At 43.0% G+C, this 26,709-nt stretch overlaps 1 protein-coding gene across 3 annotated transcripts in view; it reads right to left on the bottom strand.

The window, feature by feature from the left end:
* Nucleotides 1-26,709, bottom strand: part of LOC137413428 (protocadherin Fat 1) — a 372,531-nt gene that overhangs the window by 229,821 nt on the left and 116,001 nt on the right. For all 3 annotated transcript variants that reach the window (XM_078766236.1, XM_078766237.1, XM_078766238.1), the window contains exon 3: nucleotides 12,716-13,030. In XM_078766236.1, the coding sequence (XP_078622362.1) occupies nucleotides 12,716-13,030 (315 nt within the window). The remainder of the gene's footprint in view (nucleotides 1-12,715; nucleotides 13,031-26,709) is intronic.

Here is a 26,709-nt window from a genome sequence, read left to right as displayed (position 1 = left end):
AATATACCTAATATGAGGGACAATCACAAATATACCCAATATGAGGCACAATCACGAATATACCCAATATAAGGAACAATCACAAATATACCTAATATGAGGAACAATCACGAATATACCCAATATAAGGAACAATCACAAATAAACCTAATATGAGGAACAATCACGAACATACCCAATATAAGGAACAATCACAAATATACCTAATATGAGGAACAATCACGAATATACCCAATATGAGGAACAATCACAAATATACCTAATATGAGGAACAATCACAAATATACCTAATATGAGGGACAATCACAAATATACCCAATATGAGGCACAATCACGAATATACCCAATATAAGGAACAATCACAAATATACCTAATATGAGGAACAATCACAAATATACCCAATATGAGGAACAATCACAAATATACCTAATATAAGGCACAATCACGAATATACCCAATATGAGGAACAATCACAAATATACCTAATATGAGGAACAATCACAAATATACCCAATATGAGGAACAATCACGAATATACCCAATATAAGGAACAATCACAAATATACCTAATATGAGGAACAATCACGAATATACCCAATATGAGGAACAATCACAAATATACCTAATATGAGGAACAATCACAAATATACCTAATATGAGGGACAATCACAAATATACCCAATATGAGGCACAATCACGAATATACCCAATATAAGGAACAATCACAAATATACCTAATATGAGGAACAATCACAAATATACCCAATATGAGGAACAATCACAAATATACCTAATATAAGGCACAATCACGAATATACCCAATATGAGGAACAATCACAAATATACCTAATATGAGGAACAATCACAAATATACCCAATATGAGGAACAATCACGAATATACCCAATATGAGGAACAATCACAAATATACCTAATATGAGGCACAATCACGAATATACCTAATATGAGGAACAATCACAAATATACCTAATATGAGGAACAATCACGAATATACCCAATATGAGGAACAATCACAAATATACCTAATATGAGGAACAATCACGAATATACCCAATATGAGGCACAATCATGAATATACCTAATATGAGGAACAATCACGAATATACCTAATATGAGGAACAATCACAAATATATTAGCAATATGAGGCACAATCACGAATATACATAATATGAGGAACAATCACGAATATACCCAATATGAGGGACGATCACAAATATACCCAATATGAGGCACAATCACGAATATACCCAATATGAGGGACGATCACAAATATGCCTAATATGAGGAACAATCACAAATATACCCAATATGAGGGACGATCACAAATATACCCAATATGAGGCACAATCACGAATATACCCAATATGAGGCACAATCACAAATATACCTAATATGAGGCACAATCATGAATATACCTAATATGAGGAACAATCACGAATATACCCAATATGAGGATTGAGGAACAATCACGTATATACCCAATATGAGGAACAATCACAAATATACGTAATATGAGGCACAATCACGAATATACCCAATATGAGGAACAATCACAAATATACCTAATATGAGGCACAATCACGAATATACCCAATATGAGGAACAATCACAAATGTACCTAATATGAGGAACAATCACGAATATACCCAATATGAGGCACAATCATGAATATACCTAATATGAGGAACAATCACAAATATACCTAATATGAGGAACAATCACGAATATACCCAATATGAGGAACAATCACAAATATACCTAATATGAGGCACAATCACGAATATACCTAATATGAGGAACAATCACAAATATACCTAATATGAGGAACAATCACGAATATACCCAATATGAGGAACAATCACAAATATACCTAATATGAGGAACAATCACGAATATACCCAATATGAGGCACAATCATGAATATACCCAATATGAGGCACAATCATGAATATACCTAATATGAGGAACAATCACAAATATATTAGCAATATGAGGAACAATCACAAATATACCCAATATGAGGAACAATCACAAATATACCTAATATAAGGCACAATCACGAATATACCCAATATGAGGCACAATCACGAATATACCCAATATGAGGGACGATCACTGGTATACCTAATATGAGGAACAATCAAAAATATACCCAATATGAGGGACAATCAAGAATATACCCAATATGAGGGACAATCAAGAATATACCCAATATGAGGGACAATCACTAATATACCTAATATGGAGGTGAGGGACCACCTCAAGCCAATCAAAGGGAGCATTCTTAGATTTAAAAAGAAATAGAGCAATGTGACTGCGTCACCAATATGCCCTCTCATAGTCCCTGTCTGTGACAAGGGGTAGGTGCCCTCATTGACTGTCCTAAAAATAAACAAGTTTGATTTAAATCCCTTCAGCTCTTCTCAAATATCACATTTTTACCAGACATGACAGGTTTCACATTGATCGGTGAAGCGGTTTCGGAGAAGGGCCTTTTTAAAATATCGGCTTTCTAGCTAATATGGCTGCCAAACCACGTGACATATAACATAAAAAATGTACACTCTGCCTATGTATGGGTTGGGGATCACAATTGTGAAGTTTTGTGTTGATCGGATAAGGTTCGTTTTTCTATCCAATATGGCTGCCACACCATGTGACCAATTATGTTTTCTGATCAACTTTTAATCACCATACCTCGTCGATGATACACGTACATTTTCGAGTCAATCACTTCGGTGGTTTGGGAGAAGATCCTTTTTTTGAGGTTTCAGGTTAAATCCAATATGGCTGCCAAACCATGTGACCCATGATGTCATAAGCTCAATATTTCAATACAAATGGGTCATAGATCATGCGCATGCAATTTCAGATTTTTAGGATAAGGCATTCGATCAAAACGCTTATGGCTGGTATACCACTTCACCGATGATATCATTATCATGCTTTTGTTCCCCACTTCAGAGCCAGAAGAAGCCTTGGTACTTGATAATGTGCCAAGTTTAAAATTTTTCTATTCAGCGGTTTCCAAGATAAAAAAAAAAAATTCTTTACATTTAATCCAAGAAGGCTTCCATACCACGTGACCTATGACATCATAATTGTCATAAAAACCATTCTAAGTAGGTGTCACTCCTACCTTGAACATTTCGTCTCAATCGGACATGTGGTTGCTGAGAAAAAAGAGGTTCAGCCCGTACGGACGGATGGACGGACAACCTGAAAACATAATGCCTCTGGCCACCTTCAGGGGTGGAGGCATAAAAATAATTGTTTATTTTATGGAGTATATCCCACCTGCTGGTGATTTGGGGTTTCCGCTGCCAGTGAGTTAGGGTGTCCACTGTCCACCAGTGAGTTAGGGTGTCCACTGTCCACCTGTGTGTTAGGGTGTCCACCAATAGGTGAGGGTGTCCACTAAATGGGTTAGGGTTAGTTGTTAGCGAGGAAGGATTTTATTTCTGCTGTTATGGGTCTCCAAGTTGGTAAGGACGCTAATGACATGCCTATGCACTCGCATTGTCTCGGCATTGCTTCAGCATTAATGAAGGTTGTCTAGGAATGCTTAATAGTGCCTTATATTCTTTCCTATAGATGTGTTGCATTCGAGGGAATAAAAGCTCACTTTGGAGTCTGCTGTGGACATCCTTGCTTTTCACCATGAGAGTGTCTGCCCATGGGATTAGGGTGTCCGACTGTGTGTTAGGGTGTCTGCCTGTGGGTTCGGATGTCCGCCCACAGGCTAGGGTGTCCGCCCACAGGTTAGGGTGTCTGCCCACAGGTTAGGGTGTCTGCCCATGGGTTAGTTTGTCCTCCCGTGCATTAGGTTGTGTGCCCATGAGTTAGTTTGTCCGCCCATACGTTAGGGTGTGTGCCCATGTGTTAGGGTGTCTACCCATGGGTTAGTTTGTCCACCCATGGGTTGGTTTGTCCACCCATGGGTTGGTTTATCCACCCATGGGTTCGTTTATCCACCCATGGGTTGGTTTATCCACCCATGTGTTAGTTTGTCCACCCATGGGTTAGTTTGTCCACCCATGGGTTGGTTTGTCCACCCATGGGTTGGTTTGTCCACCCATGGGTTGGTTTGTACACCCATGGGTTAGTTTGTCCACCCATGGGTTAGTTTGTCCACCCATGGGTTGGTTTGTCCACCCATGGGTTGGTTTGTCCACCCATGGGTTGGTTTGTCCACCCATGGGTTAGTTTGTCCACCCATGGGTTGGTTTATCCACCCATGGGTTAGTTTGTCCACCCATGGGTTAGTTTGTCCACCCATGGGTTGGTTTGTCCACCCATGGGTTGGTTTGTCCACCCATGGGTTGGTTTGTCCACCCATGGGTTAGTTTGTCCACCATGGGTTAGTTTTTCCACCCATGGGTTAGTTTGTCCACCCATGGGTTAGTTTGTCCACCCATGGGTTAGTTTGTCCACCCATGGGTTAGTTTGTCCACCCATGGGTTAGTTTGTCCACCATGGGTTAGTTTTTCCACCCATGGGTTAGTTTGTCCACCCATGGGTTCGTTTGTCCACCCATGGGTTAGTTTGTCCACCCATGGGTTAGTTTGTCCACCCATGGGTTAGTTTGTCCACCCATGGGTTAGTTTGTCCACCCATGGGTTAGTTTGTCCACCCATGGGTTAGTTTGTCCACCCATGGGTTAGTTTGTCCACCCATGGGTTAGTTTTTCCACCCATGGGTTAGTTTTTCCACCCATGGGTTAGTTTTTCCACCCATGAGTTGGTTTATCCACCCATGGGTTAGTTTGTCCACCCATGGGTTAGTTTTTCCACCCATGGGTTGGTTTATCCACCCATGGGTTAGTTTGTCCACCCATGAGTTAGTTTGTCCACCCATGGGTTAGTTTGTCCACCCATGGGTTACTTTGTCCACCCATGGGTTAGTTTGTCCACCCATGGGTTAGTTTTTCCACCCATGGGTTAGTTTGTCCACCCATGGGTTAGTTTGTCCACCCATGGGTTACTTTGTCCACCCATGGGTTAGTTTGTCCACCCATGGGTTAGTTTGTCCACCCATGGGTTAGTTTGTCCACCCATGGGTTAGTTTGTCCACCCATGGGTTACTTTGTCCACCCATGGGTTAGTTTGTCCACCCATGGGTTAGTTTTTCCACCCATGGGTTAGTTTGTCCACCCATGGGTTAGTTTGTCCACCCATGGGTTAGTTTTTCCACCCATGGGTTAGTTTGTCCACCCATGGGTTAGTTTGTCCACCCATGGGTTAGTTTGTCCACCCATGGGTTAGTTTGTCCACCCATGGGTTAGTTTGTCCACCCATGGGTTAGTTTGTCCACCCATGGGTTAGTTTTTCCACCCATGGGTTAGTTTGTCCACCCATGGGTTAGTTTTTCCACCCATGGGTTACTTTGTCCACCCATGGGTTAGTTTGTCCACCCATGGGTTAGTTTGTCCACCCATGGGTTAGTTTGTCCACCCATGGGTTAGTTTGTCCACCCATGCGTTAGTTTGTCCACCCATGGGTTAGTTTGTCCACCCATGGGTTAGTTTGTCTGGCCGTGCGTTGGGTTTGATATAGAACAAGGTTGTCCCTTCGAAGGGCATAACAAAGAAACAGTTGATGAACATGATAAAAAGCCAACGCGATTGATCTGTTGCTGTTACAAGCATTAACGTCCGAAGAAAGAACGTTTTATCCTTTGGAGGCTTCCTGAAAGACAAAGTACACAAACTTGAGATTGTATAAATCACGATGAAGGTCGACACGAGGTGTTTGTGGCCATAAGTGCCCCTACGTGTAAACTTGTGTATTTGTGCAAATGCTTCTACATGCTCATAACGGTGTCCTTTAAACGAATCGAGTCGCAATAATACACATTCTGCTCGTTAAATGATTCTCTTTATTTGTTTTGACATTGATATTTCTCTCCTCAACATCACCAACATTCGTCCTCTTCGTATTAACTCAAACTGTAATCTCCCTTTCCAAGAAACGGCAGTTTTTTTTGGCAAAAGCCCATAACCTCCTGTGGTTCACTTTGTTCATTTTCTCTGACGTTCACCCTGCTGTGCTCATCCTAGTAAGCCAAAGACATATGCTGTGCTGCTCCTTGGAGTTGTCCTTTTCATTTTCGACCAAAAGCTGTGATACATGCCCACTGTGGAGGGCAGCTGCGCTAGCGACTGGCACATTAGAGATTAACAATCCGTTCGTCTCGGTGCTAGCTCACCTCGTACCGGCTCACCAGGTACCACCACACACTTGTGCATGAAGGTTGTGGTTAAAAATTTGTGTGTGGAAAAGTGGAGCTGTCATGATAATGACCATCAGGAATCCCATCATTTAGTGCGTTACAAGCAACTGGGACAGAATATTGCATGCAATGAGCTTCGGGGAAGGTGGCGGGCAGGGGTTGTGGTGGGTGATGATCTCCTTTTATGATCCTGCATGTAAATTGTGCATTAGACTTCGCTTATGTGTGTGAAGACTTTCCAAGGTTAAGCATGAATTCCCTGGTGGAGAAAACCTTATAATTGTTGCCGTGGTTTTGCATTAATTATTTAACCTGGTATATGAAGTTAAAACCTTAGGCTGTGAAACCGATGGCATTAATCAGTGTTTCATTTACTCCTCATCTCTCCAAAGGGCAGTCATTCTCTGACATCAAGTCATGCCTCCTCTCAAAAATGTCCTGCTCTACCTCCACTCCTCCTGACTATTCTGATCATGTCCTTGTGGAAGTGTTTGTCTCTTTGTTTGTCTTAAGAGCCACCGAGGTGCGTACATGTATAATGTCAGTTCAGCAAGGCACATCGATGTGGCCTCAAATCTGGCATCAACCTTTGACGTCAAAAGTTCTATACCATCAGCTGCTGACATCATACAACAGTTCCTGGAATTCCTTCCTCAACAGACTGCTTTCTCTCCATCACCAGTTCTCCCTTGAAGTTGGTGTGCAGCAAGGCCGCATTTCAGGATCAAAATGTCTTTCTTGGTCTGAATAAATGACCTTCCGTTTTGCTGGTAAATCCTCTGTACAATTCGACTGTCCCCTCCCTATGCAATAACACTACACCACACTTCTGATACACCATCCCTCCCTGCACATCTGCAAAATAACAAGTCCGTGTTGCACTACTTGGAACATGGAAAGTTTCAAGTTTTCACTCTATTCTTGCTGAAAGATTGGCTTAACTGATAGAAACATTTCTCACACAGCATTATCGCTTATTATTGGAATAAACCTTTTCAAAGGAACCCAATTCTAGCTCTCTGGTTAAGACATGGAAGAGGTGTAATCTCGAGAGCGTTGAAGCCCTCCTATATGTCACAACCTCTTTTAGGTGGACCATATCTCTAAACTGGTGGCTCAGGTTGAAGAAGCCTTGGTATTCTCAACAATGCCAAGTCCATTCTACCTAAAGCACTGGCGGACACCCTAACACACAGGCGGATACCCTAACACACAGGCGGACACCATACCCAATGGGCGGACACCCTACCCCATTGGCGGACACCTTACCCCATGGGCGGACACCCTAACACACAGGCGGACACCCTAACACACAGGCAGATATGCTACCCCATGGGCAGACACCCTAACACACAGGTGGACACCCTACCCCAAGGGCAGACACCCTAACACACAGGCAGATACCCTACCCCATGGACGGACACCCTAACACACAGGCAGACACCCTACCCCACGGACGGACACCCTAAACCATGGAGTGGACACCCTTAGCCACCCTAACTCATGGTGAGGACACCGTAACGCACAGGTTGACTAAAGCCTTGGTATTCTCGACAATGCCAAGTCTATTCTGGGCTATGCAGAGGCCGAAGTGTTTGAAGCCTTCATCCGAACTACAATCGAGTATGGTTCACTACTCTGAACTGGTATGGCATCAGACCACAAGTGGGGAAACTCTCTCCAGAGTGGGGAAACAAAGGGACACACACAACACAGTCATGGAGGGGGAGCAGCAATCTTAAAATGTAAACCCCATGAAGCATGGATAATTGGCAGGTTCGTGTGCAGGTCCATGGGTAAGACACAGACAAAAGCTGGTCAGAGCCAGAATCAAGAGGACAGTGGACTTCACCTCCATGGAATACCTGCAGCCAAGGTCTGTGGTTATGGCCTGACATCAAGCTGAAAAGAAGGAAAAAGAACGAACATTTGAAGCCAGAATAGACCCCAGATTAGCTCTTGATGGTGAAGCTGACTTGAGAGAGCGAATCTGCTATTTAAGCACCTACAGAAGCAGAGAAGAGCAGATGGGAGCAGAATAAAGGAGGAAAGCAGATGATGAGGGAGACTGGAACAAACAGTATTAATCCAAGAAAACCACTGCAGCCACCAGTAATCAAGGGCATGAGACAGTGGTGCAGGGACAACATCCAGATGAGATTGAGCACAAAGTGACCTTTCTGCCATCCTGTAGCTGTACCATCAGCAGATTATGACTGACTGTTGCCGAGCAACCAGAATGGGGGAAATAAAGGAGCTCAAAAAGTAATTCTCCTTTATGTGTTCTTCCTGTCTTTTGTGTTCTGTTTATAAACATCCACACAGAAAAATCTCCGATTTGTGATTAAAGACAATGCGGTACATACGACATTTGTGATTCGTTAAGTAACAACTGTTGTGGTTCTGAAACAATTGATAAACAAGTCAGCCAAAGCTTCAGAAAGTATTTGGTTGACTAATGAACTGAGTGCCATTAATTGGGATTGTCGCGCGTGCATTGTTTCATAAATTAGTCCATATTTTTGTCACAAGACTCACTCTGTCATTTGTTTAGGGCACATCCATAGGACTAGGTTGATCATCCCATGATAAATTCAATGGTTGCCATTGCAAGTGCTAATCCACTCAGCCTTATTGGAGTCTAATCCCAGCACCTCCCCAAAAGAGTCAGATTGACTTCCAGGACAGTATCAAATCAAGCAGAAAGTCGCCACTGACTAGCGTAGGTCACCAATGACCATCAGAAGTTGTCATGACTGTCCGACCTCACCAATACCATCAGAGCTCGCCATGATTGTTTGAGGTCGTCATAACCATTGGAACTCACTGCAATTGTCAAAGCACACAACAACCATCGGAGTTCACCATAATGTCAAGTAAGAGTAAGAGAGATGGACACGTGGTGCTGGACGACCAGAAAATAATTAGTGCTACCTGGAAATAATTACTTGTAGCCCAGAAGAATTGGCTGCCATTTGGCTTTCCTGAAAGTTCCTTTTTGTCATCGCAGATTCTCTCAATCCCGGTTCAAAGACTAAGAATTAACATTAAAGTTATCCGTAAAACAGCCATTTTGAACAATTACAGACTTTGAACTTTGACCTCTTGAACCCAAATTCTAATAATTTAATCTTTACATCATTATACATACCCGTACCAAGTTTGAATTAGATCACTTCAGCCATTATCAAGTTGTATATCTATTACAGATGTGACCTTTGACCTTTGACCTCTAAATCTAATAAGTTAATCTTTACATCTTTAGACATACCTGTACTATATTTTAATTGGATCACTTCAGCCATTCTCAAGTTAGAGACCAATTACAGACTTTGACCTTTGGCCTATGACCCCAAAATTTTATCACTTAATCTTTACAACATTATACATACCTGTACCAAGTTTGAATTAGATCACTTCAGCCGTTTTCAGGTTATAGACCTATTACAGATTTGACCTTTCACCTTTGACCCCAACATCTACTCCCTTAATCTTTACATCATTATACATGCTTGTACTAAGTTTTAATTCGATCACTTCTGCCGTTCTCAAGTTATAGACCTATTGCAGACTTTGACCTCTGACCTTTGACCTGTTGACCCCAAAATCAATCAGTTCATCTTTACATCATTCTACATAAGTGTACCAAATTTGGTCAGAATCCCATCACTGGTTCACAAGTTATCGCGGTAACAGTATTTTTACCTAACATGACCTCTGACATTTGCCCTTTGACCTCGTGACCCCAAAATCAATTCAGTTAATCTTTACCTCATTATACATACCGGTGCCAGGTTTGACTAAGATCCCTTTAGCCGTTCTCAAGTTATCGCGGTAACGAAAAGCTATCACGGATGGACGGACGGACGGACAGCTGGATGGACAACCTGAAAACATAATGCCTCCGGCGATTTCGTCGTCAATTCAGTAAAACAAAATCATCAACTACTAGCTGGCCACAGCTGAAAAAAGACATTTGTTTAAATTAAATTCAAGGATACAATAACAATTAGAAAGCATCTGAAAATGCAAGGCCCGTCTACATCCGTTTGTATTCAGACATCTTCTTCTTCAGTATGCTCAAAATAACGAAAACAGTTTAACAAAAAATACAAAATGAAAGTTGATGATTTTACGCAGTCTTGACCTTTCAGCTTGACACAGACCAGGCAGTCTCCTATCTTTGATTAGTGAACCAATTCAGTGACTCAATATGCAAATGCTTTAAATTTCAGGTTAATCTGGTGGAAATTGGTGATTCTACGAAACCTTGACCTTTGACATTTTCATCTAAAAAAAACAATTGGCTTGTAGTTTTTGATTGGTGAACCAATTCAGTGACCCAATATGCAAATGCTTTAAATTTCAGATCAATCAGATGAAAATTGACAATTTTATGTGATGCTGATCTTTGACCTTTTGACCAAATTATTATTTTGCCTTCTCCATATTCTCATAATAAAGCTTTTTTGAAATACCAACTTCTTACCTGGAAGTCCTAGCAGTATCCATGTGTTTTATACCTCTCCCAACCCCCCACCCCCCACCCCCAACCCCCCTCCCCCTGCAACCCCCCTCTCCCCATCCCATTCCTCCTCCTCCCAAGCCCTCTCCCTCCCACAGATCTCCCGATATCCCTGTTCTCTGCTGTTGTACTTGTGTGCGTCCGTCTCTCTCCCCATCTTGTCTCCCGCTCCCTTTATTGTATGTTTTATGTGTCGGGTTTTTTTTTGTGATTAATGTTAGCTCTTACACGCGCCTCGATCTTGTATGGGTGAAAAAAAAATGGTAAATTATAATTTCAGGTCAATTGGATGAAAATTGATGATTTGTGACACTGACCTTTGACCTTTTGACAAAGTTATTCATTTTCTTTCTCCATATTATCATAATACAGCTTTGGTGAAAATTTGATGAAAATAGCTCAAATGTTTAAAAGTTATGGCTCGGACGGACGGACACGGACACACACACACACACACACACACACACACACACACACACACACACACACACACACACACACACACACACACGTGATTACAAAACCCCGTCTCCTCCGCAGGGGACGGGCTAACTGGAACAGCATTCGGTAGAGTGAGTACCTCCGCCAGGCTGAACAATTCACATGTTGTATCCCAATGATAAAAGCCAGATCTGGATCCGAACCTGCACCAAAATCTACTCGGCTTGTACTTGTCACCTCCCCAACTCATCCACCAAGTTTTGTCATAACCCATCCACAACTTTTTGAAATATTATGCTATATATTGCTTTGGGCCCCATCTGTCAATGGTGAAGAATCAATTAAAGTTTACAAGATTCTCGTCTCCGGATCCGGATCTTTACCGAATTTGAATAAATCCTGTCTGCCCAGTTTTCCGTCCGTTCATAACGTTTTGAGACATCATTCCCACAAACAGATAGACAACAAACAGGCAAATTTACATAAAATCTGTCCACCTTCGGTGTCAAGGCAACAGACTAATGGATCAACCTGTGCGGCATGTCCACACATATAGTGATCAAGATGTATCCGGTATTGAATGAAACGATGATGGAACTGATAATCTAGAATGAGACTAGAAATTGAATTTCCTGTGTGTGAACAAAATATCGGGATAACAATCAGGTGTGTGTGTGTGTGTGTGTGTGTGTGTGTGTGTGTGTGTGTGTGTGTGTGTGTGTGTGTGTGTGTGTGTGTGTGTGTGTGTGTGTGTGTGTGTGTGTGTGGACTGTTAAAAGAGTGTGAAAATGAGCAGCGAGTGCACGTTCTTTAAGCAACACAATGTAAGGGCTTCCAATGACAAATGGTGCGACACCATTTTGCGATTTCCCAACGGAGGCCACAATTACGTTCCACATTTCCTCATCTTCTCCCTTTCCAAACTAAGATGTAGGTGTGGACTTCTCCAAACAAGCTCACAAACAACAGCCAAAGTACCGATCGCATTCCTGCATTGAGCTTCCAATGCAGGTAAAGAGCAAATTGCAGGTCAAATAGTGATGTTAATAACATATGGCACAAACTACTACTGTTATGAATGTTATAAAGGAGCGAGTTGCTGCAAAAATAAACTACTCACTGGAAGCCATGAAGATATTTCATCAGATGGATGAAACCGTGCTCGCTAAAAATGACCTCAACACCTTGCACATCTGCAGCTGGAGTAGTTGGGTATTTAAAATTGATATATGCATGGGACTCGTGTGCGTGTGTGTGCCCTGCCGAGTACGTAATGGTGCTGCTGAGTAACGTCATGCCCATGGAAGTACAGGCCCATGTCCCAAACGTGCGATGGCACCTAATTAACGCTTCGCCAAAGTCACACAATAAGCATGAGAATAACTAATTCTAACCTATGTCACGTCCCCTGTGTTGTTTCTGACATGATTACTTGACACAATGAAATTAAAAAAAAAATACTCCCCTAAACCGAGCACTGCGGCAAACAGTCATACCTGTGTCCTGGTTCACAGAAAAGAAACCCTGGGGGTTTCCACTGGAAATGTCATAAATGAGTCCATCACTCGTCCCGGTATCTGGATCAAAAGCCTGGACTTGCACCACCGAAACTCCTTCGCGTGAATTCTCAGGAACGCTTGCGAAGTAGACCGCCTCCTTGGGCTGCGGAGCATTGTCATTCACGTCACCCACTTCGATGTAAACCTCCAGTGTGGAGAAACGAGGAACGACCGCCTGGTCTGTGGCATAGACCGTGAGCCAATATCTCCACGCAGTCTCATGGTCCAGCCTTCTTGCAGTGCGGATCTCTCCTGCAGCCAAGAAAGATCATCAACATGTCAGAGTTAAAAAGTAAAGACTGTGCCAAATGTTTCCAATGTGTTAGTGGAAGTCCAGAAAGAAAAACATCTCAGAGTCATTTTCACAGCTACAGCTTCAAATTCAACTTCAAAAAACATCTTCAAAAAACATTGATTAGGGTCATTTTTGAACTATAAACACCAGTGGGGTCACCCGTGGGAATCCCACGGGCATGGAGGTGTATCGTTGCGATCGGTGCAGCCGTTTTTGGCTACCCGGGACAATAACGTTATGCGGGAGTCCAAACCTGGAAATGCTGCAGACCAAAGCTGAAATTGGAAAAACAATATAGCCTATTTTACTCCAGGGGGTCCCAGGATTACCCACCAAAAATTTAGTTGCGATCGGTTCAGCCGTTTTTGCGTTACCTGGGAACGGACGGATGGACGGACAGACATTTGGTGAATTATAGTAAGATTGTTATCGACAGAACATTTCATGAAAAACAAAGCAAATCAATATTGATGCATGACGTCTGTCACTCAGGTAAAAGGTGCCTCTCCCATTTGACGCAGAGACTTTGCACCCTACGTGATGGTACTTATAGCCACCATATGTTGATCCTGTCATGACAGCATGCAATGGAACAGTACGGAGCAGACTCATGACATGATACTCGTCAATTTGTCCAAATTGGCACGATACACCGATTGGTGCTCTTTGGTGCAGTCAAAACCACTCCAAACCCATGAACAATCATCGATACTGCGACGTGGTCCGAGCGGCGCTTTAAACTACAATTGGGCAAATACACCTCAAATTGCACATTTATGATTGAACCTTCATTCCTAGAAACCTCTCTTAAATTCCTTTTTTTATTGGTAAAGAATTCCGAAGCAGATGGCTCATCGCAGCCTGCCATGCATCCTGTGACATTTATTACCTGGCAGCAGCTGGCACTCTTAACCCACAGTCTCATAAGCTCAGTCCAGAAAAAAAGCTCAGCGTGGGTCTCAAATATCAGTCGGAAAGTTACAAACAGGTCTGGAACCCAGCTGTGAAAATGACTCCCAGTTGTTTTTCTTTCTGGACTTGCACTGAAACATTTGGACCTCGAATAGTATCGAGCGCACTCATTGGTTGGATGGGAACACCCTGCCAAACACGGCTATCAAAGCCAATTCCACAGGATTTCACGTTTCACATTTGTTGGTGTAAAATGGAGAATTTTTGTTAGTCAAATTTGAGGTAGGTCCTAATGTTCATCACTAAGTGTTATTTACATCATCAATAAGTATTACGAAGAATGGAGCGGCAAAGAAACCGTTTCAGCGAAGAACAAGGACCGATTCTGCTGAAACACCGCCAAATAAATCTGAAGAATAAAACTCAGCAACGAAATAAAATTCATCTTATGTTGGAGAAATGTAAGAAACTCTATTGCCCTCAGGAACACAAAGTGTTGAGGAGAAAATTTCCATTCAACTTCAAGTGGCAAAGGCCAGAAGACCCGATCTGCCCTTCGACGTATAAATAAACAGTTAACCGACATCAAAGGGAATCAAGCATCGACCATTTCAACCTTCCACCGGTAGGCATCGACCATTTCAACCTTCCACCAGTAGCAGCCACTCAGGCTGATGATCCCAACACTTCCCTGCACCCCGTTGCCTTGCCGAAGTGAGGATGCCACCTAAACAGGACTGCTAGGTCAAGCACTGGACTGACTAGAGGAACCTCTTAACGCAGTGAGCGTCATACAACCTCATGCTGCACAGCACTACGAGATGACATTAACAGGCGGGACAAACAAGGGTACCGACACACAAGTGCAGGCAACGGCAGCTGCTGGTACAGGCCCTACTGGGAGTTAAGACACAATCCAGGCTTCGAGCCAGACAGAATGGGGGTTGGGGTGGGTAAAGAGTGTAGTCCCTTGGCTCGGCTAGGAGAATGGTGGCACCAATAACTCGACACTAATTTTACATTCAAGCATTCCAGCAATTTTCAGACTGCCTGTGTTATACATCTGAGTGTTCACCAATGAGCGGATCCGCATGCGCGGTGGATTCCAATCAAAGGCAGCAGCAAATTTCTGGCACCAAATGCATCTTTCAAAAAGATTTGCGCACTTGTAGTTTTCATAAAGCAAAGGAAAAAGGAAACTTCCATTTCAACTATTGGTATAAACACCACCATCTCATGGTGGTATTTGTACCATGTGCAGGAGTACATGTAGTTGTTCAATGTTCTACTGTGATGAGATTACAAAAAATGCAATTACAGACTCATATTTGCAAGCCATCGCTGGACGTATCATATTCCATGACAGTTAGGATTACTCTATAATCAGCTGCTCTCTAAATAATGGGCTCAAGGAATGGATGGCGACACCGAAAGTCAAGTCAAGTTTTGGAAGCAGAGGCAGAGAAGTTATTTTTTATTTTTGAATCAAAGCTTATCTCTTGATGGTGTTGGACTGTTGGTAAATCATGGCCTAGTGACGGTGAAGCTTTTCACACTCCAGTTACAGCCTGTTACTAAGTATGCTGGCTGCCTGCTTTGTCTCCAAATGAGACAGACGGAGGCAGCTGGTTGTAAGGCCTGAGGCAATGGTGGCCCACCGGAAGTAAATACGGGAACAATATTTCCCCCTCCCTTCAACTCCTCCCATCCACCCTCTCTGCCTGTTCTTTCCTGTCCCCTAGTAAACCACATTCCCCTCTCCACTACTCATACCTTGATTTTGTAGTGGTTTTAAAAGTGTGATAAATATCAGCAATACTACATATCCAGATATAAGGTTTCATGTGACATGGAAGAGGCACAAAAATTCCAAATACTGGAAATTGCATGATCTGACTCAAACGCATTTTCACTTTTTAATACCGACTGGGCATCCTCCATCATGCGAAGTCCTTCCTTGACACACCTGAGCTCCTCACCACATACAAGGCTTTCATCTGCAGCTCAATGGAATAATGTTCTCCCCTCTGGGCTGGTGGCTCCTGCCTTACACGTTGCTCGGCTTCACGCTGTTGAAACCAAAGCTTTCAGAATCATTGGAATCTCCTGCGATGAAGCTGATTCTGAGGGCCTTTCACTCACTCACCGCAGGCAGGTTGGTGGCCTTTCTGTCTTCTACAGACTCATATCCGGCCTAGCTCCCCTTGCTCTATCTGTGCTCTGTCCCCCAAATATTCCTACAGGTCGCACAAGATCTGCCAGCAACCATCTTCTGGTGAAACTGCCAAAATCAAGACTCTCTGCTCACCTTCACTCCTTCATTCCTCTTTTCTCCCGCCTCTGGAACAAACTCCCTCACTCTCTTCAATCCCACTCCTCCCTCCAGGTCTTTAAAACAGCTGCTCACCACCATCTCTCATATTCCCCCATCCAAAACCTTGATCTCTTCTACCCCGTTAATTCACCCCAGATCCACTTTTTTGAAATACCAACTTCTTTCCTGGAAGTCCTAGCTTTTAGTCCTTCCATGCGTTTTATTCCTCTCCCACCCCCCCCCCCCCCCCCTCTTCCCATGCCTCCTCACCCCCAAGCCCTCTCCCTCCCACATATCTTCTGCTGTCCCTTTTCTCTGCTGTTGTACTTGTGTGCTTCCCTCCCTCTCCCCATCTTGTCTCCCACTCACTTTATGGTATGTTTTGTGTGTCCGTTGTTTTTTTTTTGTGATTGATGCTTATTGATGACAGTTGTGATGATTGATGTGATGCTTATTATTATTGATTAGCTCTTACACGAGCCTCGATCTAGTATACAAAAAAAAATACTGATATCAAAAATTGTATGCATTGCCCAATACTGTGTTAATTCAAGCATGTCCTGCTCTCATGGGTCCCTGATTGGATGATGTAAAATTATGAAAACTTTTATTGTGTGTATGTGTGTATATACAGTATATATAGGGTGGTCCAGAAACCCTGGGCACATTTTGAAGAGCGATACCTGCAACAAGCAACTTAGTTTATTATTGTTCTTTGGTGCAAAACAAAACATGATTACTTGTAAATGGATGTGACCGCTTCAACACGCACAGTCATCACGTGATACGTAACAGGGTGAGGTGCATCACGTGATATGGATAGGGGTGAGCTTCGCTCACTGTGCTGCACGCGTTTGTCTTTGCAATAGTTCAGTTCATTGTGAATTCGACGTCCTAATATGACGGGGATATCGTGAGACAGAAAATTCACGCTGTACGCTTGTATTCTGTATCTGGAAATTCTGCTGAAGTTCACAGACAACTTGTCAAAGAATGTGGCGCCGACACAATTGACAGAAGAACCATTGGCAGAATAAACAAGCAGTTTGATGAAACTGGCAGCATTCTTCCAAAACAGTCACCAGCTAGGCCTCATAATGTTCCAACTGAGGAAAGCAGAGCGGTCATTCAACAACAACTCGACAGTAACACACCATTATCAACTTGTCGTTTATCAAATGTCACCAACATCAGCCGATCATCGATTCAAAGAATACTAAAAGATCTTAACGCAAAACCATACACACCCACATTAATTCACCAACTATCTGAGGATGATTTTGACAGGTGCGTTGAGGTATGTGAGACATTGCTTGGATTAATGGATATGGACAATGATTTGCAGAAGAGGATCTTGTGGTCATATGAATCCAAGTTTACTTTATCTGGTTCTGTGAATCGTCATAACAGCGTGATATGGGCAGCAGCCAACCCACAATTTACTGTTGAGCACAACGTCCAGTATCAAGCTAGTGTGTGCGTCTGGGCAGGCATTTCTTCTGGAGGACCAATACTTTTTGTTGGACCAATATTTTTCAAAGAAAATGTGAATGCTGCAAATTACCTTCTAATGTTGGAGCAGCATGTATTTCCACTCAATGATGGCCAAATATGGTTCATGCATGATGGTGCACCTGCTCATTATGCTGCCAGTGTACGCCAGGCCCTTGATTTGAACTTTACAGACAAATGGATTGGCCGTCGTGGTCCGGTTGAATGGCCGCCGCGGTCTTGTGATTTAACACCCTGTGATTTCTTCCTTTGGGGTTTCCTCAAACACAAAGTGTATGCAAGGAATCCTACGACACTAAGAGACTTGAAACCATTCATCCATAATGAGACTGCTGCCTTAACGACTGAAACATGCAGAACAGTGTGTCAGAGTGTTTTGTCATGGCTACAGGTGTGCATAGACAATGAAGGAAAGCAGTGTGAACATTTGAACTGATCTGTTTCATGTATATTAGACTGATTAGACTGTTTAACGAGTAATCATGTTTTGTTTTGCACCAAAGAAAAATAATGAACTTAGTTGTTTGTTGCAGGTATTGGTCCTCAAAATGCGCCCAGGGTTTCTGGACCAGCCTGTATGTATATATATATATATATATATATATATATATATATATATATATATATATATATATATATATATATATATATATATATAGATTTTGTACTATAAAAGTGAATTTGTATATAATGTATATATATACCTGCCCCACTGGCAGTGGATGGAGGTTACGTTTTCACCAGTGTCTGTTTGTTTGTCTGTCTGTGAGCAGAATATGTCAAGAAGTTATGGACAGATTCAGACAAAATTTGGTGATTATATTTCGTGTGTGACAATGATGAAATGATTACATTTTGGTGAAGATCTGAATCCGAATCCGAATACTATAATTTTAAAGTGATTCTTCACTATTGAGAGATGGGGCAAAAACGATACATAGCACAATATCTCAAAAAGTTGTGGATGGATTATGATAAAACTTGGTGGATGAGTTGGTTAGGTGACAAGAACAAGCCAATTTGATTTTGGTTCACGTCCGAATCCAGATCTGGCCTATCAGTGGGATACAGAACTTAAACTGTTCATCATTGTTCACTCTGCTAAGTGCCGTTCTCATTGTTTATTTCTTTATACATGCTTCACAAACGAAAAACGACAGAACCAAATCCGACCAAATTTTGCATGTTTCCGAAGCGAACCCCAAGTATGGTTTCTGTCTGTGTAGCATATCTGTGTGAGGGGGTTCACGGTGGGGGAAGACCCCAATTCTCTTGATGTAAATGTGTATAATACAGCACCACTGTGGTAGACAATACATTATTACAAATCATCTTATATAAAGAAGTTTAAACAACTTGATAATGTGCATTACGGTGATGTTGAAATCTGAGTGAGAATAAGTCGAAAATTTTTAATGGTTCTTTCACTCAATTTAAACGGAGCTTCAAACCAAAGCAAACAACACTGAGCTTCATAGCGAAGTGGAAGTGACTTTTGCTCACGTCATATATACACAAAGAATTAAGTTAAGCACCCCCCCCGTTTTTTTACAACCTCGCACATTACAAGTTTGTTGTCGTCAAAACAGTGTAATATACCCATGATATTGCTATATTTTCTGGAGAAGTGATATTATGGTCACATAAAAACATAACAATCATGCCGTTTTCAATATTTTATTCTGAATAATTTAAGGTGAAATTTTTTGGGAATTTTAGGCATATTTTCACCTCAATTTAAGTATGGAGCTATAGGTCCATCACGGACAGTGTGGATGACGTTTATGTTTTCTAACGTACAGTCATTGTTCTGAGAAGACCTCTAGCGATCTTTGCATCAATAACGTGTGTAGGACCCACGTGATCGGATCACTGACTCAACCCTACGTCTCATAGACCCTGTAAGCCGTCGTATGCGTTGCTGTGGCAGGTTGAACCCCCTCGAGCACGTTTGGGACATGTTGGGACGACAAATTGCGAAGATGGTCCCTCCAATAGCCAATCTGGATGAATTGGAACGTGCATTACATCGGGAATGGAACAACCTGCCACAGCAACGCATACGACGGCTTACAGGGTCTATGAGACGTAGGGTTGAGTCAGTGATCCGATCACGTGGGTCCTACACACGTTATTGACGCAAAGATCGCTAGAGGTCTTCTCAGAACAATGACTGTACGTTAGAAAACATAAACGTCATCCACACTGTCCGTGATGGACCTATAGCTCCATACTTAAATTGAGGTGAAAATATGCCTAAAATTCCCAAAAAATTTCACCTTAAATTATTCAGAATAAAATATTGAAAACGGCATGATTGTTATGTTTTTATGTGACCATAATATCACTTCTCCAGAAAATATAGCAATATCATGGGTATATTACACTGTTTTGACGACAACAAACTTGTAATGTGCGAGGTTGTAAAAAAACGGGGGGGGTGCTTAACTTAATTCTTTGTGTATATAAACAGTAAGGATAGTTGATGATCGTGATGTTTGCTGACATACAAGCAGATGGACGATGACTTCAGACAAATTATAGAGTGAATAGTGCAGAATGTTTGTGAAGTACACCATTTTATTTTTATTTTTTTTGTATCGAGGCTCGTGGCTCGTGAAAGAGCTAACATTAATCACACAGAAAGACAAACCGACACATAAAACATATTACATGGGGAGCGGTAGACAAGATGGGGCGAGAGGGGGAGGAACACAAACACAACATCTGAGAGCAGGGACATCGAGAGATCAGTGGGAGGGAGAGGGCTTTGGAGGGGGGCATGGGAAGGGGGGGGGGTGGGAGAGGTATAAAACATATGGACACTGCCAGGACTTCCAGGAAAGAAGCTGGAATTTCAAACAAGGTGGATCTGGGGTGAATTAGTGGGGGTAGAAAAGATCAAGGTTTTGGATGGGGAAAGATAAGAGATGGTGGTGAACAGCTGTTTTAAAGACCTGGAGGGAGGAGTGGGATTGAAGGGAGTGTGGGAGTTTGTTCCAGAGGCGGGAGAAAAGAGGAATGAAAGAGTGAAGGTGAGCAGAGAGCCGAGATTTCGGCAGTTTAACCATCAGAGGGTTGCTGGCAGATCTTGTGCGACCTGTAGGAATATTTGGGGGACAAAGCACAGAGAGAGCTGGGGGAGCAAGGCCGGAGAGGAGTCGGTAAAAGACAGAAAGACCACCTACCTGTCTGCGGTGAGTGAGTGAAAGGCCCTTGGAGATAGCTTCATCACGGGAGATTCCAATGATTCTGAAAGCTTTGGTTTCAACAGCGTGAAGCCGAGCTAGGTGTGAGGCAGGAGCACCGGCCCATAGGGGAGAACAGTATTCCATTGAGCTGCAGATGAAAGCCTTGTATGTGGTGAGGAGCTCAGGTGTGCCGAGGAAGGACTTCGCACGACGGAGGATGCCCAGTCAGCGACTGGCTTTGGAGGCCAGCTTGGAAATGTGGTTTTCCCAAGAAAGATCATGGCAGATAGTGAGACCCAAAAGCTTGAGCGACAGAACTTCTTGGAGAGGATTGTCCAGTCGATCTTTTCGGAGAGACGCAGTAAGAGTGTGAGATTTGTCAGGATTGAAAGACATGTTCCACTTGTTTGACCAGTCTGTGATTTTGTCCAGGTCTTCAGAGAGTGAGGAGGCTGCAGACTGCCGATCTGAGGGAAGAGGAATGGAGCGGCAGAGAGTAGAGTCATCAGCAAAGAGATAGAGAGGATTTTCCAGAGAGTCGGACAGATCATTGATAAAGACCAGAAAAAGCAAAGGGCCCAGAACACTGCCTTGGGGAACTCCAGCCTGAACAGGAAGGGGAGATGAGAGAAATCCATTCAGGGCCACACGTTGTCTACGACCAGAGAGGAAGTCCGCAAGCCATGCATGGAGATTTCCATGGATACCATAGGAGGAGAGTTTGGTGAGCAGAGCTGGGTGCCAGACCGTATCGAAGGCACGTGATATGTCAAGGGAGACGGCTCTGATTTCCTGTTTGGCATTGAGGACCTCCATCCATTGTTGAGACAGCAGAAGCAGCATGTCCAGAGTAGAATGACCTGGTCTGAATCCAAATTGATGATCGGAGATCAAGCCATTGGAGAAGAGGAAGGATTTGATATCCGAAGCAATGTTGGATTCCATGACTTTGCTGGTAATTGGGAGCAGGCTGATTGGTCTGTAGTTGCAAGGATCTGTTTTTGCACCTTTTTTATGTAAAGCGGTAATGTTTGCTGATTTTCAGGATGCTGGCAGATGACCTTGAGCAAAAGAGAGGGTGAAAAGAACAGAGAGAGGGTGAGATAGAGCGGCAGAGCAGGATTTTAGGACCCGTGGGCTGATGCCGTCTGGTCCAGTTGCAGAATCCGAGTCGAGGTTTGACAAAAACTCCTCCACCTTGTCAGGAGAGAAGGACACAGAGTCCAGGAGCAGTTGGGTTCGACTTGGTAAGGTGGGAACAGAGAGAGATGGGTTTTGGACACAAGATTTTGAGGCAAACACAGAGTTTAGGCATTCGGCTTTGTCACGTGCGGTGTCAACTGTGTAGCCATTGGAGGTAAGGGAGGGGTTGGAGGGGGAACAAACACCAGAAACAGATTTGACCAAACGCCACCAGGATTTGGAAGAAGGAGACAGGTTTGAGAGTTCATTCTTGAGTGTGGAGAGATAGTGCTTCCTGGCACTCCTGAGGGTAGACACACACTTGTTCCGAGCTTGGTGGAAGGAACTGAGATTGCCTTCAGTTGGATTAGCCTTCCAAGAGGCAAAGGCAAGTTGTTTCAGGGCAACTGCCTCACCACAAGATTCAGTGTACCATGGACGGGAGGAAGGGTAAGACAACTGAAGACGAGATGGGATAAATCTGTGCAAGAGAGAGAGCAGTTTGCTTTGGAAGAATTCCCAGGATGAGTTGATGTCAGAGGCAGTGGAGATGGGAGACCAGTCCAGATGATTGATGGCTGCTTGAAGACTGTGCCAGTCGGCCTGAGTGAATTGTCAGACTCGGCGACGCTGAGGAGGCTCTCTGAGAATGGCCAGAGAGATGTCCACTTTAACAAGCACATGATCAGAAGAACCGATTTGGGCAGAAGAAGAGCAGCAGACATTAGCAGGGAAGTTTGTCATAACCAAGTCTAGAAGAGAAGATACACCATTGGCTGAGATCCGGGTCGGGAAATTGACAGATTGTGTCAATCCCAGTGAGTCGCAGAAGTCTTTGTTGAGGTGCCATGGCTGGTGAAAGATGAACCCACACCCAGCCAGCTGGCATGATGACAGTTGAAATCGCCACATATGAGGAAGAGAGAGTTGGGATGAGTGGATAGAAGTTGGTCCATGTTGTCAGACAGTGAAATGTAAATGGAGTCCTCACTGTTTGGAGGATGGTACAGAACACATATGAACAAAAGGTGGGAGCGGAGAGGAAGCCGTAGCCAGAGGTACTCCTGGGGGTGAGGTGGAGAGAGGGCAGTGCAAGGAGAGTGAGGAAGAGAGTTTTTGATAAAGATAGCCACCCCACCACCAGAACGAGGCTCAGGTCTATCATACCGGAGGAGGGAGTAACCAGGAAGAGATACCATGCTGTCTTTTGATTAGGATGAACTATTAGGCCCAGCCTATTAGCCCAGGCTTCCATTGTGAAGTGTGATCATAAATCTGTATTTTAACCTCCCATTTGCTGCACTTTCCCTGCTGTCCAGTTTTACCGAAACACTAATTGTTAGCATGGGCGATTGCTTCGTTCATGCTTAACCCTAATAGCCTGGCCTGGCCTGACACCTTTCGCTATTTTAAAACAGATTTTTTAATCTTCTTAAATCCGTCAGAAATCTTTGGAAGTTAAATCTTTGTTAAATTTAATATTTTAATTAATCGGGATATAAGAAATCACCCTCGATATTAACAGGTTATCTTACACACACTTTGATTAAAGCTAAATAAAAAACAGTTAATCGTTTGGATTTTTCTTTTTTAAAGGAAGGAGGAGGCCCTTTTTATTTGTTATTTGTTTGTTTTTTTCAAAATGGCCACCATGTGCATGGCATGCCATTATTTAAACCCCAAACACCCCCCCCCCCCCCCCCAAAAAAAAGACATGAATCATGTCCCAGACATGACAGTTTTCTACCCACCAAACAAATATCATGACATGGGTCATATACCCGACATGTCACCTACACACTCACTAGGCCCATTAAAATACAATCCACAGTTCTAATCAAATATAAATGTATGACAAAATACCAAAAAAAATACATTTGTCGTGCAATTTCCTCGTTTTAAAACCAGTCGTATTTTGCATCATTTTAATTGGAAGCGTGCACTGAATTTTACTACAGCTGCTGAGATGGAAGTTACGTATGCAGACATGTACACAGATCAGTATTGCTCACATATTGCGCATTCAATAGGAACTTACGTACGCAGACATGTACAAATTGTACACATATCAGTATTGCTCGCATATTGCACATGCAATAGGAACTTACGTATGCAGACATGTACTGTACAGACATGTACGCAGACATACAGATCAGTATTGCTCGTATATTGCACATGCAATAGGAACTTACGTACGCAGACATGTACACAGATCAGTATTGCTCGCATATTGCACATGCAATAGGAACTTACGTACGCAGACATGTACACAGATCAGTATTGCTCACATATTGCGCATTCAATAGGAACTTACATACGCAGACATGTACAAATTGTACACATCAGTATTGCTCGCATATTGCACATACAATAGGAACTTACGTACGCAGACATGTACAAATTGTACACATATCAGTATTGCTCGCATATTGCACATACAATAGGAACTTACATACGCAGACATGTACAAATTGTACACATATCAGTATTGCTCGCATATTGCACATGCAATAGGAACTTACGTATGCAGACATGTACTGTACAGACATGTACGCAGACATACAGATCAGTATTGCTCGTATATTGCACATGCAATAGGAACTTACGTACGCAGACATGTACACAGATCAGTATTGCTCGCATATTGCACATGCAATAGGAACTTACGTACGCAGACATGTACACAGATCAGTATTGCTCGCATATTGCACATGCAATAGGAACTTACGTACGCAGACATGTACTGTACAGACATGTACGCAGACATACAGATCAGTATTGCTCGTATATTGCACATGCAATAGGAACTTACGTATGCAGACATGTACACAGATCAGTATTGCTCGCATATTGCACATGCAATAGGAACTTACGTACGCAGACATGTACAGATTGTACACAGATCAGTATTGCTGGCATATTACACATACGGTATATGTCAGGACAGTGAATGGAAAGTGGAAGTAGAGCTCTCCGCGCTGTGGCTCAGTATAAGCTATAAAACCTCAGTATCGACATCGGCAAAATGATTGGTATCGACGAAACTAGGGCATGCCCGTACTATATATATATCTAAAATTATATCCCCCCCCTCTATTTACATGAAATGGTTTGGTCCAAAGCGAACGGCTTGCGAGTACGGTGACAATCCCCCCCCCCCCCCCCCCTCTATTTACATGAAATGGTTTGGTCCAAAGCGAACGGCTTGCGGAGTTTGGTAAAGAAATCGCCATAGCGTGCACAAACGCGCAGGAAAGCGAAAGAATCGCAAATTAGTTTTAATTAGTTTTAAAACATAGTTTAACGCCAACATAGCGGCAACATAGTTTGCCAACGTGAAATAAATGAATACGCTCTCAAATGTGCCGTCCGAGGCAGAGCCTGTTCGCCACGTTCGGCACACGTGATAACTCGCTGCTCTCTGATTGGTTGAATCGTTTTTTGGACATAGCTCGGTAACTACTTGTCCGATTAATATGAAACCTTGAAAAGGCACATCCTCGGGTCCCCAGCAATATACCTGGCAAGTTTCAAGTATATCGGACCCGTGGTTGTCGAGAAACAGCGGTCACAGACAAACACACAGACATACACACAGACATTCACACAGAGATTACTGGAATTATAGATAGACTAGGGCATGCCCGTACTATATATAAGCTAGGACGTGCCCGTACGTGGGTGCCCGTTCCTTGCCAAAAAAAAAAAAAAACGCTACCCGTACGCTCTACCCCGCCCGTACGCCCGTAAACAAAAAAAACAACGCTCTTCGCTTCCGCCCTTCGCTCTGACTGAATTGGGAGAAATAATGCGCATAAGAAATCGAATTACGAACCGTAATGGCGGTCAGCTCGTAACGCGCTCAGCTCCGCTCGCTCTCACATCGGCCACGCCTACGCAACAAAGCGTTCTGTGATTGGCTGCCGGAAGTGAAGTCTTCACTGTCCGGAAGGTCGCAAATCGCAGTTAGGATGAATCGTTTTAATTTAATCGCAGTTTGAATTCGTTTTAAAACATAGTTTAACGGCAACATAGTTTTCCAACGTGAAATAAATGAATACGCTCTCAAATGTGCCGTCCGAGGCAGAGTCTGATCGCCACGTTCGGCACACGTGATAGCTCGCTGCTCTCTGATTGGTTGAAGCGTTTTTTGGACATAGCTCGGTAAGTACTTCTCCGATTAATATGAAACCTTGAAAAGGCACATCCTCGGGTCCCCAGCAATATACCTGGCAAGTTTAAAGTATATCGGACCCGTGGTTGTTGAGAAACAGCGGTCACAGACACACAGACACACAGACACACAGAGATTGCTGGAATTATAGATAGATGATCGAGCCAAAGAATGGTGCAAGAGTCGTACATGAAGATATGTCTTTTTTTCAGGATGTTTGTCAAAATGATGATTTCAAAAAAGGAGGCAGCATCAAAAAAAGGAAGCGGGTGGGGACGATCAACTGGTATTTTATTTTTGTTTGGCCTAAACTACCGCATTCACACGAAACAACAATGAAAATCTAATAAA

This window comes from Myxine glutinosa, chromosome 12 (genome assembly GCF_964187855.1).
Source record: "Myxine glutinosa chromosome 12, kmMyxGlut1.1, whole genome shotgun sequence".
Lineage (NCBI taxonomy): Eukaryota > Metazoa > Chordata > Myxini > Myxiniformes > Myxinidae > Myxine > Myxine glutinosa.
Note: the sequence above shows the minus strand (reverse complement) of the source record. Positions and strands in the feature narration are given on the sequence as shown.